At 43.4% G+C, this 12363-nt stretch overlaps 1 protein-coding gene across 9 annotated transcripts in view; it reads left to right on the forward strand.

Moving 5' to 3' along the window:
• Positions 1-12363, forward strand: part of GSAP (gamma-secretase activating protein) — a 79438-nt gene that overhangs the window by 12821 nt on the left and 54254 nt on the right. For 7 of the 9 annotated variants that reach the window (XR_011539378.1, XR_011539377.1, XM_070617036.1 and 4 more), the window contains exons 4-8: positions 1220-1289; positions 1600-1653; positions 7059-7147; positions 10884-10953; positions 12173-12222. Coding sequence is in view for 5 of the 9 variants with exons in the window: in XM_070617036.1 (XP_070473137.1) it covers positions 1220-1289; positions 1600-1653; positions 7059-7147; positions 10884-10953; positions 12173-12222 (333 nt within the window). In the remaining 4 variants the exon portion in view is untranslated. Of the gene's footprint in view, positions 1-1219; positions 1290-1599; positions 1654-7058; positions 7148-7339; positions 7403-10046; positions 10097-10883; positions 10954-12172; positions 12223-12363 lie in introns of those variants that run through there. The other 2 variants (XM_070617041.1, XM_070617042.1) reach the window with 2 other exon arrangements.

The raw sequence follows: 12363 nt of genomic DNA on the forward strand, positions 1-12363 counted from the left end.
TGGAAGGCTACAGAGCAAATTACCAACGTGTTTCCTCTTGGAAGGGGGTTAGGGTTGGGTGAGCGTAACGAAGAGCCTGGAGTTTTTATTTGGTAGTATTTGAATGTTTTAAACCCTGAGACGATGTTTATGTGTTATTTTATAATTAAAGGGACAAAACACTAAAAATTAACTGCATACATCCATGATTCTTGTTATAAATTAGAATCCCTCACTTAGAGCAGAGTCCAAGGAAACCAAAATCTCTCAGGTGAATTCAGAGGCTTCTTATTAACTCAAAGTTCACTTTCTCCAATCAAGGGTTGCCTGACTTCCCAACATTTTCCATCATCTTTTGGCCATGAGATTCTAGTGTGTTCTCAGTCCTGTTTTATTCCCTCTTAATACTTCTGCTACTCGCTCTTTCTCTTAGCCTGTTCTCTCCAGAGCTCTAAGATTTATCTTTCCTTACTCTCCGAGATATTTTAAGAGGGTTTGCCTAATGTAACTGTGATTGACTCCGGTTCCTCAATCTGCACAGCACTTCCTGTTTCTGCATGACTTTTCTCATTTTCTTTAATATTTGAGGAAATAGAATCTTGCAACATTTTAAAGTGTGAGAAAATCAAGATGAAATAAAGTGAAATGACTTTGCCAATGCTCTAAGGAAGAGAGTCCCGTGAGAGTGGCACTTGTGATTGTCTCTTAGACATAGTTAATGATATCAGAGTGATGGGATTTGATTGAAACTTAACTTCCCTCAATAATCGTAATAGCAACATTTGAGTGCTTATTATGTGTGGTAGACATTGTAATAAGTGCTTCCTATAGATTATCTCACTCCATCCTTCTCATGATCTCATGAGATAGATATTAGGATTCCTACTTTACTGATGGGAGGACAGAGAGGTTGAATAATTTGTCCAAAGTCACACAGCCAGACAGTGGCAGACTCAGGATTTGAACCTGGGTCTCTTTTGGTTCCAAGGTCTGTGCTCTTAATCACTAAGCTCTGTTGCCTCATGGTTAAGTTTCAGTGCCAAACGTGGCCTACAATAGTAAACTTTTTTCTTAAAAAATAATCTGAAACTTCTCAGTATGGATAAACCTGCTTCATGGATGGTTCTTTAGCGAAATGTTTTGCCACGATGATACCTGGTAGAGCGCTAAATGGGAATTTGTATTCATAAAGTTATTTAATATGAAACTCCAAATTAAAAAACACTTTTTGTTTCAATAGCATCTCTATACATTTGAGAAAGACTTGCAAGTTGTCAGTTGCTCTGTCAACAGGGAGAGAACTTTGCTTGGTAAGTGGAATTCTTTTATTGCTACGTGTCAAGAGCTAAACTGCATTTTTTGAGTTTCAAAGTATTGGATTTTTGCAGTGTTTGTGTCTTCTATAACGATGATTTTCTGAGAAGAGATGTTCTTGGGAGGTTCGATTTGGAATGAGCGATCTGTAGAGTCTACCTACAAAAAAGGAATGCTTTGTGTTTTACCTTAATCAACACTGACAGATCCTTTGAGCCCTCACTCATTTCAGGTGTAAAATGGTAAACTTTAACAAGCCGCTGCATGGATCATTTGCTGATGGATTATTTTTTCTTTTCCCGTTAGCTGCAAGTTTAGTTCAATCTACTAAAGAAGGAAGAAGAAATGAGCTTCAACCAGGTAATGAAATGATACTTTCAGTGCCTGTTGATAGAAGAAGATTTATTGAACTACTGAGGCAAATGTCAAGCATCTTTACAAATAGCTTTATCTCAGAATGAAAAGGCAAAGGTCATGTCAAGAATGAAAGAGAGTGTTTTTAAGTTATTCTTTTCAAGTAAATAAGAAAGTACAGAAAATAATATAACAGTAAATGTCAGAAGTATTAAAAAAAAAAGCAGTTAGCACCTGCAGACTAAAACATTGAGAACACACTAGAACCCTATGGTCAGAAGGTGGTGTGAATGGGAAAAGGTTGGTATTCCTTCAAGAATACTATTTTTTTCTTATATCTGGTGAACTGTTGACCAATGCATAATGCATTATGAACAGTCCGCCAATTATGAATAGTCCGCCAGTTCTAAATAAAAATCAGTTCTTTTCATTTCCCAAGCCTCACTTCATAGTTTGTGATCTATGAAATGCCCTCCCCGCCCTTGACATTCGACATCATCTGTCTGTCAAGAACTCAACAAATATTGAGTGCCTGCAGTGGGCCAGGCACCGTGCGTGGTGCTGGGGGTACAGGGGCATGCAAGAGAGGCTTGGCAATTGTCCTCATGGCAAGCAAGCTATAGGGACTCATGGTGGGTGGGGGTGTCCCATGGGGCATATGTCCCCCATCCAGAGTGGGGACAATGAGCCCAGTCGGACTAGCTTTTCAATTTATCAAGAGAAGTATAGACTTTTAAGTAAAAATTTAATTTTTAAATGTTGGCTCAAATATTTTTAAAAATTGTCCTCAGGCAATGATAACCCCCTGTGGCTGGATGTAGCCTGTGGACTACCATTTTTCAACCTCTGGTCTAGTGCATCTCATTTTTATCTCTTACTGTTCTGATCCTGCAGTGCTTTCCATCTGTTCTGTTTATTTAGCACTTAAACTCCTTTTGTTAGCATAGTTCCCGCTCAGATATAGTCTCCTGCAGTTGCATGTGATGGAAAAAGCCCTTGTACATACTTTCCACATGAGGCTTAGGAGGCAGTCCCGGGCTCCCACAGAGCCAGTTTAGAGTGTCAAGGGAGCCAGAACCAAGGCTGGATGGGACCTCATCAGGGACCTCAGCACGAGAGCTTATGGGAGCTGTTGGCGGGCTGGAGGCTTCCCCTGAAATCTCATCATTTGTGTTAGTCATCCTTCCCCTCCCTCTTGCTCTGTTACCCTGAGGACCGCAGCAACCCTCTTCCCTCTCCTGTGCCGTGTCTGCCTCTTAGCATTGTCTGCTCCTCTTAGAATTAGGGGCAAAGCTCCCTTCAGAGGTGATGGACCTGGCCTAGCTTAAGGAAAATAGGATCTAAGACACTGGTATCCTGATCCCTAAACCAAGGGTCTGGGCAAAACCAGGAGATGACCCTGATCTCCTGGGCTAGTAAACCCCTTTATCCAAGAAGAGAAAGGCCTAGTTGCTTGTGTTCCTCCAAAACACAAGGCTGGGCGTCTATACAGAACCTTGGCTTGGCTCCCTGCACCTCCCAGTTCCTCTTGCGCCTTATTCATTTTAGCTTTAGAAATTCTTTATTATGCTGGTAAACACAGTAGAAACTATAATCTTTATGTCTACCATCTATGGCTGATTAGCATGCAGAACAGTGGCAATTATATATATTATACAGTGAACTTTCAGACCAACTTTATTGTAAGTTTTGATTACGACCTTGACTCCCATTCAGCTGTGCTGACTCAGTCTCAAAAGTTGGATGCACCTGTAGTGAGATGATCTGATCGCATCTTTAGAAATACTAGAATGGACATTGTTGGTGATTGTGGTAGATGGCTCATGCTTTCGATCTTCTTAGCTCACCTTTTATGCCAGCCCTGCCGTGGGAGCCAGCTCTGCCCGAGTGTAATCTGGCAGACAGTGCCTCCCCTCAGCTACTCTGCCAACTTCTTACTCTTTGCCCAGAGCCCTTGGGAAAATCTGTTTGTATCACCTGGAAGTATGTACGGTTGGAAAAGATTCCCAATAGGGTAAGCCATGATGAATGGGGGCAAGGAACTGAAGGATAAATACCCCCTCTTCCATCCCTAAAGCGGGTATTCTGGGGTGCACTCTGTGCAGCTCAAGACCCCCGGTGGTCGCTCACTTGATGATGCCCCACGTCCTGACTTTGCTTTCTTCCCTTTCGCTCTCCCACTCCCTCACGCCAGCCCCTCGTGGCAGAGCTGATCCTGTTCCCTGAGATCACTTCTTGTCTTAGCTTGGGTTTCTCCCTGAGTAGAGTCTGAGCGCCATTAGTTTATTGGGGGTTTGATCCTAGGAAACACTGTTAGAGGAGTGTTGAAACAGTGATCTGAAAGTGGGTAGGGAGAGCGCGTGGCCCTGAGGAGACCCGCTTCTGGCAGCGGCCGCGGACAGGCCCTGAGGCCGGAGTGTGCTTGTGGCTGCAGGTCAAGGATGTGAGGAGGTCACTGAGGCACAGTGGCGCGCACAGGGCGGAGTGGAAGGCACGGAGGCCAGAGGGAGACAGGGGTGAGGGGCAGACGGTCCTGGAGGCCGGAGGAGGCCTTTGTTCACTTAGGGTTTCAGAAGTGACGCGGCCAGAAAGCACTATGGGATCTATTATGTTTTGTCCTTTGAACAAATATTTGGAAAGGCTTGTTTTCTGTGTCCGTGAATGCCCTGATAAGCCGTTTGATGATGAAATGTAGGTTGCCTCACGGTGTTGTTTAACTCTCTTGCTTATAATGAGATTTTTTTCCATTGCAAATGAGACCAACTGTAACATCTTTCATGTGAACAAGATGGGTTCCTTGGTCCACACACTTTACAACACAGTTTTTTTTACAACGTCAACAGTGCTTCTCTTCTTGGCCGTGGCCATGGCAGTTAGAGTTTTGTTTAGAAAATGACCCTCCGTAGGAAGCCAGGCCCAGCTGCCCCCTCACCCTCCCCTGTGGAGCTGCATGTGCCCCAAGGCCCAGCAGATGCCCCTGGGCAGCAACCGGAGTGACCGCTTGTGGACCCACTGCCCGCGCCGGGACTCTCCAGGGGCCCCATGCACCTTGTGGGCAGTCCAGTGCTGCGGACTCTCCAGGAAGCTGTGGTTTGGTTCCAGAGCTCTAAGAACCAGAGCTTCTTCAGAACCGGGCCCTCCTGGACTTTCCCGACCTTGTCACCATTTCACAACGTGGACCTTGACCTGTGGGAGCCCAGCTTCTTTTGCCCACTCTCCACCCTCCCCGTGCCAGGCCTATCCCCAGGGTTTTAAAAAAACTTTTAGTCAGTTGATTTAAACTAAAACCAAAAACAAACCTAAAAAACAGTTCACCTCTTTCCCTCAACCCCCGCTCCCTGCCTCTGGCAGCTACCCGTCTGTTCTCTGTATCTGTGAGCTTGGGTTTTTGTTTGTTTGTTTAGCTGTCACATATGAGAGAGCTCCTACAGTATGTGTCTTCCTCCGTCTGTCTTATTTCACTAAGCATGATGCCCTCGAGGTCCGCCCATGTTGTGGCTTTCGATCCTGCTGTCTCTGCTTCCTGTGCTGTCCATATGCTGCCTGGCCGTGTCGTACCCTTCAGTGATGCCCTCCGGGTTTCCACTGATGTCTGGCTTCTCTGAATTCTTAAGACAACTTTAAGCCCTTCAGGGAATCACGCGATTTCATGGCTGAAAGCGATTGTAGGAATGATGTGCTTCGATAGCTTTTCAGTTTATTTTTCTAACGACAAGGCACTGAGGCCTGGGAATGCTTGGTCATTTGTTGAAAAGTATCTATTAGGTTAGTGGCAGAGCTTAAACTAGAACCAACGTCTCTAGAACCCTAATCCAGAGAGCTTCCTGTTACACTAGGAAAGCACATGGCGTGTTATTGAGAGAAATTCCTGTTTGCACGATTACTGTTATCTTAATGCTGATTCTCTTAGTTAAGTTTAGGGCTGCCCTAAAGAAGGGAAAAATGAGTGTGGGAAGATGCTTTCTGGCCTTGAAAATTTTCCTCTTTTAAAGGCAAGTGAATTTAGCTGATAGCTAGTTATCTCATTTGGGTACAAATTCGCTACCAAAAAAGGCCGAATGAAAGGTGACTCCTTATTTTTCCAACAAGGAGATTCCCCTGCTTCCTCTTACGCCTCCCCATTTTTTTTCCAATTGGAATATATAGGCTCTTAAGGCAAGAGATAAAATAGTCGAATGTCAGCTTTGTATTACTTGTTAATTTAGTTATGCACGCTTAAATAATAAGGAAAATTGCTTTCTTTCTCATTCTCACATTTCACAGAACATTTCCATTCTGTTCTTCTTCACAAGTATTTTTGACACCAATATCTTTCTTATTCCCAGAGCCATTTTTGAGTCATCAAGCAGATTCCTGAAGCACCTCACCTTGACTTCTGTCTCAGTTATTGGAAATACCGCCCTTTTGAACTGGTGTGTGATCCTGTCAATGGGATTGTCATACTGAGCTACAAGCACCCATTGACCAAACAGCATTTGCTGTTCATTTGTTCTGTCCTTGTATATTTATGATCCCAGACAATAACTCACTCACTGTCTTGCTTTTTCAGTCATCTTTTAAAGGCATATTTACAGAAATATTCAGTCCTTGCAATTATGAGGCCATATCCCAGAAATTTTTTTACATTTTTGCCTTTTTTTTTTTTTTAATAAAGCAGTGCTGTCAGGTTACTTTCTTAAATAGTGAAACCTGGCATTGATTCAGCTCCAGGCTGCTGTGCCATCCCCAAATTGAAACATTATTATTCAAAATAGTCATTGAGAAAGCATCTGAGAATATTAGAGTCTTTATAAGAACTCAAAGATAAGGCAAGTTCTTCTTTTCAGAGGTTTAATCTTGGGGGAGGGAGGCTATATCTGTGGTAACCACTTTCTAGCCTGTGTCCAAGGACTTCCTCCTAATTGCTATCTTTTGTGACCTTTGCTCAAATGTGACACAGAGGAAATAAGTGGGTCTTTATCAGTGGAGCTCCACCACCATTCCCGAGGGAAGCCACGCCCCTGTGGTCCCAACAGCTGCTGTCAACCGTAACATGTTCATGCATCAGAAATAGCTTCATATTTTCATGCACAAACATTATTTGGCATTGTGCTGCCAAATTGGAGTGACACTGAACAGAGCTGTTTGTTTAGGCTTAGAAGCAAGAGGGCGTGTGAAACTATGCTAAAAATGACTGAAGAGGGCCAGGAACTTGTTCCTCACTCCATGCACAGTGACTTCTCCTTTGTGATCTTTTCTGTGTCTATTTTGGGTTTTAAGAAATGTCAAAGTCAACTTTAAGAAAATTACTTTTCTTTGTGGAATAACTGGTGTAGCAGATGGCACATTTCCACTTTCGAGGTTGGCCTGTCTGGAGAAGATCACGTGTGGTATTCTGGTCTGCATTACTAAGAGCCTCCTTTTCTTTGTAGGATCAAAGTGCTTAACTTTGTTGGTCGAAATCCACCCCGTTAACAATGTGAAGGTTCTAAAAGCCGTGGATAGCTATATCTGGGTACAGGTAAGTGAGTGTGTGGATCCCTTCTCACGTTAATCTAAAGGCAGGAATCCTGGAGGCAATGGCTTTTGCATGTATTGTCACCTTTCATCCTCAGAACCATCTGGCAGCTGGGGATGGCTGGAACTATCTGCTCTTGCTTTGCAAACATGGAAATGAAGACAAACCTAACTCCTCTGTCTCTATTATGTCAAGGTTTGTCTGGTAGGAATATAATGTTTTACCTGACAAAATACTGAACATCAAAACACGTTTGAGGTAGGTTTGAAATGGTTTGTTTAATGTATTCATGTAGTTGGCAGATTAAACAGCTGTGATTAAATGACTTAATCTCTGAATTTATCAACTCCATGAATGGAGGCAGAAGCGCTGCATGTATAAGGCAGATGGACTAGATATAGTCAATCCTTACTACTTGCACGTTTGGAATTTGTGAATTCTACTACTTGCTAAAATTTATTTGTAACCCTAAAATCAAAACTTTACGGCACTTTCATACTCATTTGCAGACGTGTGCAAAGTGGTGAAAAATGTGTGCGCGTGTTCCCAGCTGAGGGAACAAGGTCATCTTCTGCCTTCTTGATCCAGTCTTCAGACTGTAAAGAAATGTTATTTTCATGGTCTATTTAGTGCCATATTTTTCCCTTTCTGGGGCTTTTTGTTGTTGTTTTCACTGTTTAAAATGTCCCCAAGCATAGTGCCAAAGTGCTGTCTCGTGTTCCTAAGTACAAGAAGGCTGTGATGTACTTTACAGAGAAAGTATGTCTATTAGTTAGAGAAGCTTCATTCAGCCATGAATTTATAGTGCTGTTGACTGTGAGTTCAACGCTAATAAATCAACAATATATATTAAATAAGGTGTCTTTAAACAGAAACGCACATTAAACAAAGTTGTGTCTTAATTTGTTGATAAAAATGTGACTACAGGCTCGCAAGAACCTGTCCCCATATTTTCCCCAGGAGCCGTGGTCCAGTAGTCAGTAAACAGTGTTTGTGGTGACTTTATAGCTTGGAACTACCACAGGCAACAAGAATCGACTCCATGTGTTCATGCAGCATTGCATGATTTCCTTGTGTAAACTGAAGGATCTGCTCCTCCTCACTCCCTGCTCCCAGCCTTGAGCCACTGGGTCTCCCTATTGCACTGTGTCTTAGGAGAGGCGACTGTGTCTCATCGGCCCCCGGTCCTCCACTCTCAGCCAGTCCTTCCAGTTGTGTGTTTTTGCCACCACTTCTGGCTTCACTGGGGGCCGCTGCTGGCTTCCAGACAGGGCCTGGTGTGGAGCTCCTAGGCTGCCTTCCCCTCCCCCAGGAAGCCACTCTGTTTACAGTGTCATCAGCGCAGGAGTGACCTTGGGACAGAGCACACTTCCCTTTTCTGGCCTGTTCCTTTGGCTTCCTTAGCATCTCCACTCAGGGCTGCAAAGGTGACGAGACAGTATTGAAGGATTAGCGCCACTAAAGGGAATTACAGCATAGGAAAGGGAAAAGGTTTTACAAGTATACATGCAGTTGCACAACATTGTGAGTATATTGGAAACTGCTGAATTCTATATACGTTAAAATAGTTAAAATGGTGAATTTTATGTTGTGTGAATTTTATCTCAATTAAAAACAATTAAAAGTGATGATGCGTGACTGCATCCATAGACCTAAGGAAACGTCTCCACCCAAATAAAGAAAAACCTGTGTCATCTTGTGGACCCATCTCAGTTCCTAGCCCTGCTCCCTGTTCCTCATGCCTGAGCTTCAGGACAGAGAAGTTCCTCCAAACCTCCATCCTTGGTGAAGCCCCACCCTTCCCCGCCCTCTCACCCTCTCCCTTTTAGAGAATCCCCATTCACTGTCCACTGAGTTTAGTCTTACCCTATGATCTGTCTCCTGTTTTTTTTACCAAAACATCCCTGCAGAGCTCCAGTAGTACATTTCCCTAAGGCTACATGTGCAGCCTTCACCCCCCCTCACAGAGCAACTTCAGCAGGACACAAGTGGGTGGGATTGGGATCTCAACCTGGTACCCTTTGAGAGTTCCCTACCAGTGTGAGGTGTGTCTTCCAGATAGTTCCAGAGGGTAATTATATACCCCTCTACACACCTACTGTGCATACCTTCCAATGATGAATATTAATAATCAGAATCTAGCTCCATATTTGTGAAGATAAATATTTCCCTAATATGATATAATCTATATAGATTCCTACTCACAATGCAAAAAACAAAACAAAACAAAACAAAAAACCTTGCCTGTTTTTGTAGAGCTGTGTCTGAAGCCAGTCTATTTATATTCTCACTTCCTGGCCTTGCCGTACGGCTGCCTCATAATGGAAAGAAAAACAACCTCCCCCGAAATGAGACTTTTCAAATCAATTCTCGCTGATGGCCACCCAAAGACCAGGCAAAGGTTTAGAACCGTCCAGATCACAGCCCTAAGCGAGCATGCCCTGGCCACCTCTGCAGACCTGGGGGAGGCCGTATCATCTTCTGTCCGAGCATCTCCTTGTCCTGAGGCACACAGCATTTCCTCTTGCATTATCTGTGTAGCGTCGCTCATCTTTGCTTCTCCTCAACCCCGGTGTGCAGAGTATGCTCTCTGATGTGCGTGATGTCACAAGTCAGGAGATGATAAGTTCTATATTATTTTCATAGCTGAGTTCTGCACTGCTATCTATTTTTTAATTTGGGGGTTATTGCTTTGAAGAAGGGTACATAGTTAATGGTTTATTTTTCAATTCTGAAAGGGAAACTTGACTACAAACAATTTAAAAAATTGACCAGTTCTATTTCCAGTTTGTCATTATGGAAAGTTAGGGCACCAGGTAGTATATTTTGTCAAAAATGTTCAGTCTTGACAGAGGCTGCCGGCTGGAAAATAGGGGCATAAAAGATTATGTTCTTTCACTAGGCTCTCGAGTTTGGAGGTAAAAACCAAAATTGACCGGTGGATCTCATCTAGTAAGCTGTCTTGCATGTTAAGCATGACACTGCTGATTTATGATAGGGGTAACCCTTCTGATGATGGAAGAATTAAGTCACTGGGGTCATGCCATGACCAGTTTTCCCCTGTATCACATTTGACGGCATCAGGCTTGTGTTGCTGGCTGCCTGCTTTGTCCTGCGGGCTGGCACATACCGGAGATCCCAGAGAAGGGGCAGTGGGATGGATCGAGCGTTTGCTTCCCAGTGGCAGTCCTTCTAGGCTTGAGGCTTGTAAGTCCTCCACCACATGCCGCGCCGTGACTCACTGTCCTTTTTGGAAAGTCCCTGGTTGTGCCGTGCTTTGTCTCTTGCATGTGGGACGCTGGAAGTTGTAGGGGAGAGTGCATTTATTTGACTTTCAAATGAAATACTAGATTTAGTTGCACAACAAATGTGTTGACCGCTCTTACTTTGTGCATGTGAGATAGAACTTTCTGTGCAAATGTTGTTGGCGTTGTTTCTGATTGGCTTCAGAATCACATATTCCTGATAGCAAGCACCATCCCTAAGAGTAGCTTACGCTTCAGCCTTATTGTTTAAATGAGTTATGGTGGACCTGCGACCAGTTTCCCCCGGAGAACTGAGCTCCTGAAAGCTTTCCTTTTTCCTCCTTGCTTCCATCTGTAATGTGTTTCGCCTAAACTATTCTGTGGTTCTCAGTCCCTTCTGTGGTATGTAGTGGTATAGTGGTCAGATGCAACTTTTGCACTGTTTGAATAAGCAAGGTAGTTGCTTGTGATTTTGATTAATTTCCTTTCTACAGTTCCTCCACCCACACGTCGAAAGCAACCCTCTCCCAGAGAACCATCTGTTACTGATTTCAGAAGAGAAATGTAAGTGTATCTTTGGGTGCCATATGGGGGCTTCATGAATGGCACATCTCCTAGTGAAGTGTGGGGCATGACTGAATCTTCTAGCTGTCCACTCGCCAGGGCCATGGGTCCATTGACCCTTGATGTCCATTTGAGACCTAGGATTCCTGTGGAAAGGCTTTGCCTTCAGCCCCTACTTGTTCCCTTCGGCTCAGCTCTGTTTCCTCATCCTGGGAAGGTTGGGCTCCTGTGTGTATGGATTTCCAGTTTTGTCACATGGTGGAATGTTTGTAGAAAGCTGCTCAGGACATTTTTGCCTTCTGTAGTCCATCCTTCTTTAGCATGTCTGTCACAATGGGTAACCATGATATAAGGGGAGAGGCTGGGATGGGGAGAGGGGAAGGCATTAGAAGCTAGAAGAATTCCATGGCAGAACTTGAGGACACGTACTAATTTGGTCAAATTCAGGTAGAGACAAATAAGATTGGGACATCCTTTAATGATGTCTTTAAGTTTGGGGGGTGGGGTGGAGAAAGGAGAAAATTCCCTGGTGGATCTTAGCTGGTAAGCCATCTTTCAAGTTACGAGATGAAACTGCTGATTTATAACTGGAAGGACGGGCCTGAGGGTGAGGTCTGTGTTCAGTCCCTATGCTCTCGCCGAATATCTGTCTCACATTTTTGTAACTAAAACCCGCAGAAGGTAAGTATGGCCGAATGTAAATTGCTGACTGAGCAAAAGGGACCATCTACAGAACGGTTCCGAGTTCTGTTAATGTGAAGTTGACCCCTATAAAAATACCTCCCCCAGCTATCTTGTGTAAAGAGTTTTCTATCTGATATTTTCATACAAAAAGGTATTTGCTATTTGGAAATGGAAGATAAACCCTACCGAATGGGCCCTTATTAGCCCTGTATAAGAGTGATGGTTTAGGGCAGGCAAATGCTTGTTGAGGGAACGTGGGGGAGCAGAAGGGTTAAATGCTTCCTGTGTTGTTAATATTGAGGAGGAGAATAAAGTCTGGACTTGGAACAGACTGTAAAGGGAGGGTGGAGACAGGTGGCTTTTGTTTTGTGCCTTTATTGTGAGATTGCTATCTGTGATAATATTATTTTTCAGCCAGTTATTTAATCTGCATTGCTTTTACTAAAAAATATTCACAACTGTTAGGTGAAAAAAAGGACTCGTTTTTCATGAAGGTTAAGCTATCTTTCTGTTGTTGTTGTTGTTTTTTTTTAAGATATTGAACAATTTCATATCCAAGTCATCCAAGAAGATGGAAATGGAGTGGTAAATATTTGAAATACCTTTTGCTTCAGACTCTTTTCCACACAAAGAGACCTTTCTAGACTGTTAAGGATAGATTAATGTTATGGAAACATAGCATTTTCTTTATTTGATGTCTTTCAAATTATAGACTTGCTTTTGTAA

Source organism: Equus przewalskii, chromosome 4 (genome assembly GCF_037783145.1).
Source record: "Equus przewalskii isolate Varuska chromosome 4, EquPr2, whole genome shotgun sequence".
NCBI classification, from domain to species: domain Eukaryota; kingdom Metazoa; phylum Chordata; class Mammalia; order Perissodactyla; family Equidae; genus Equus; species Equus przewalskii.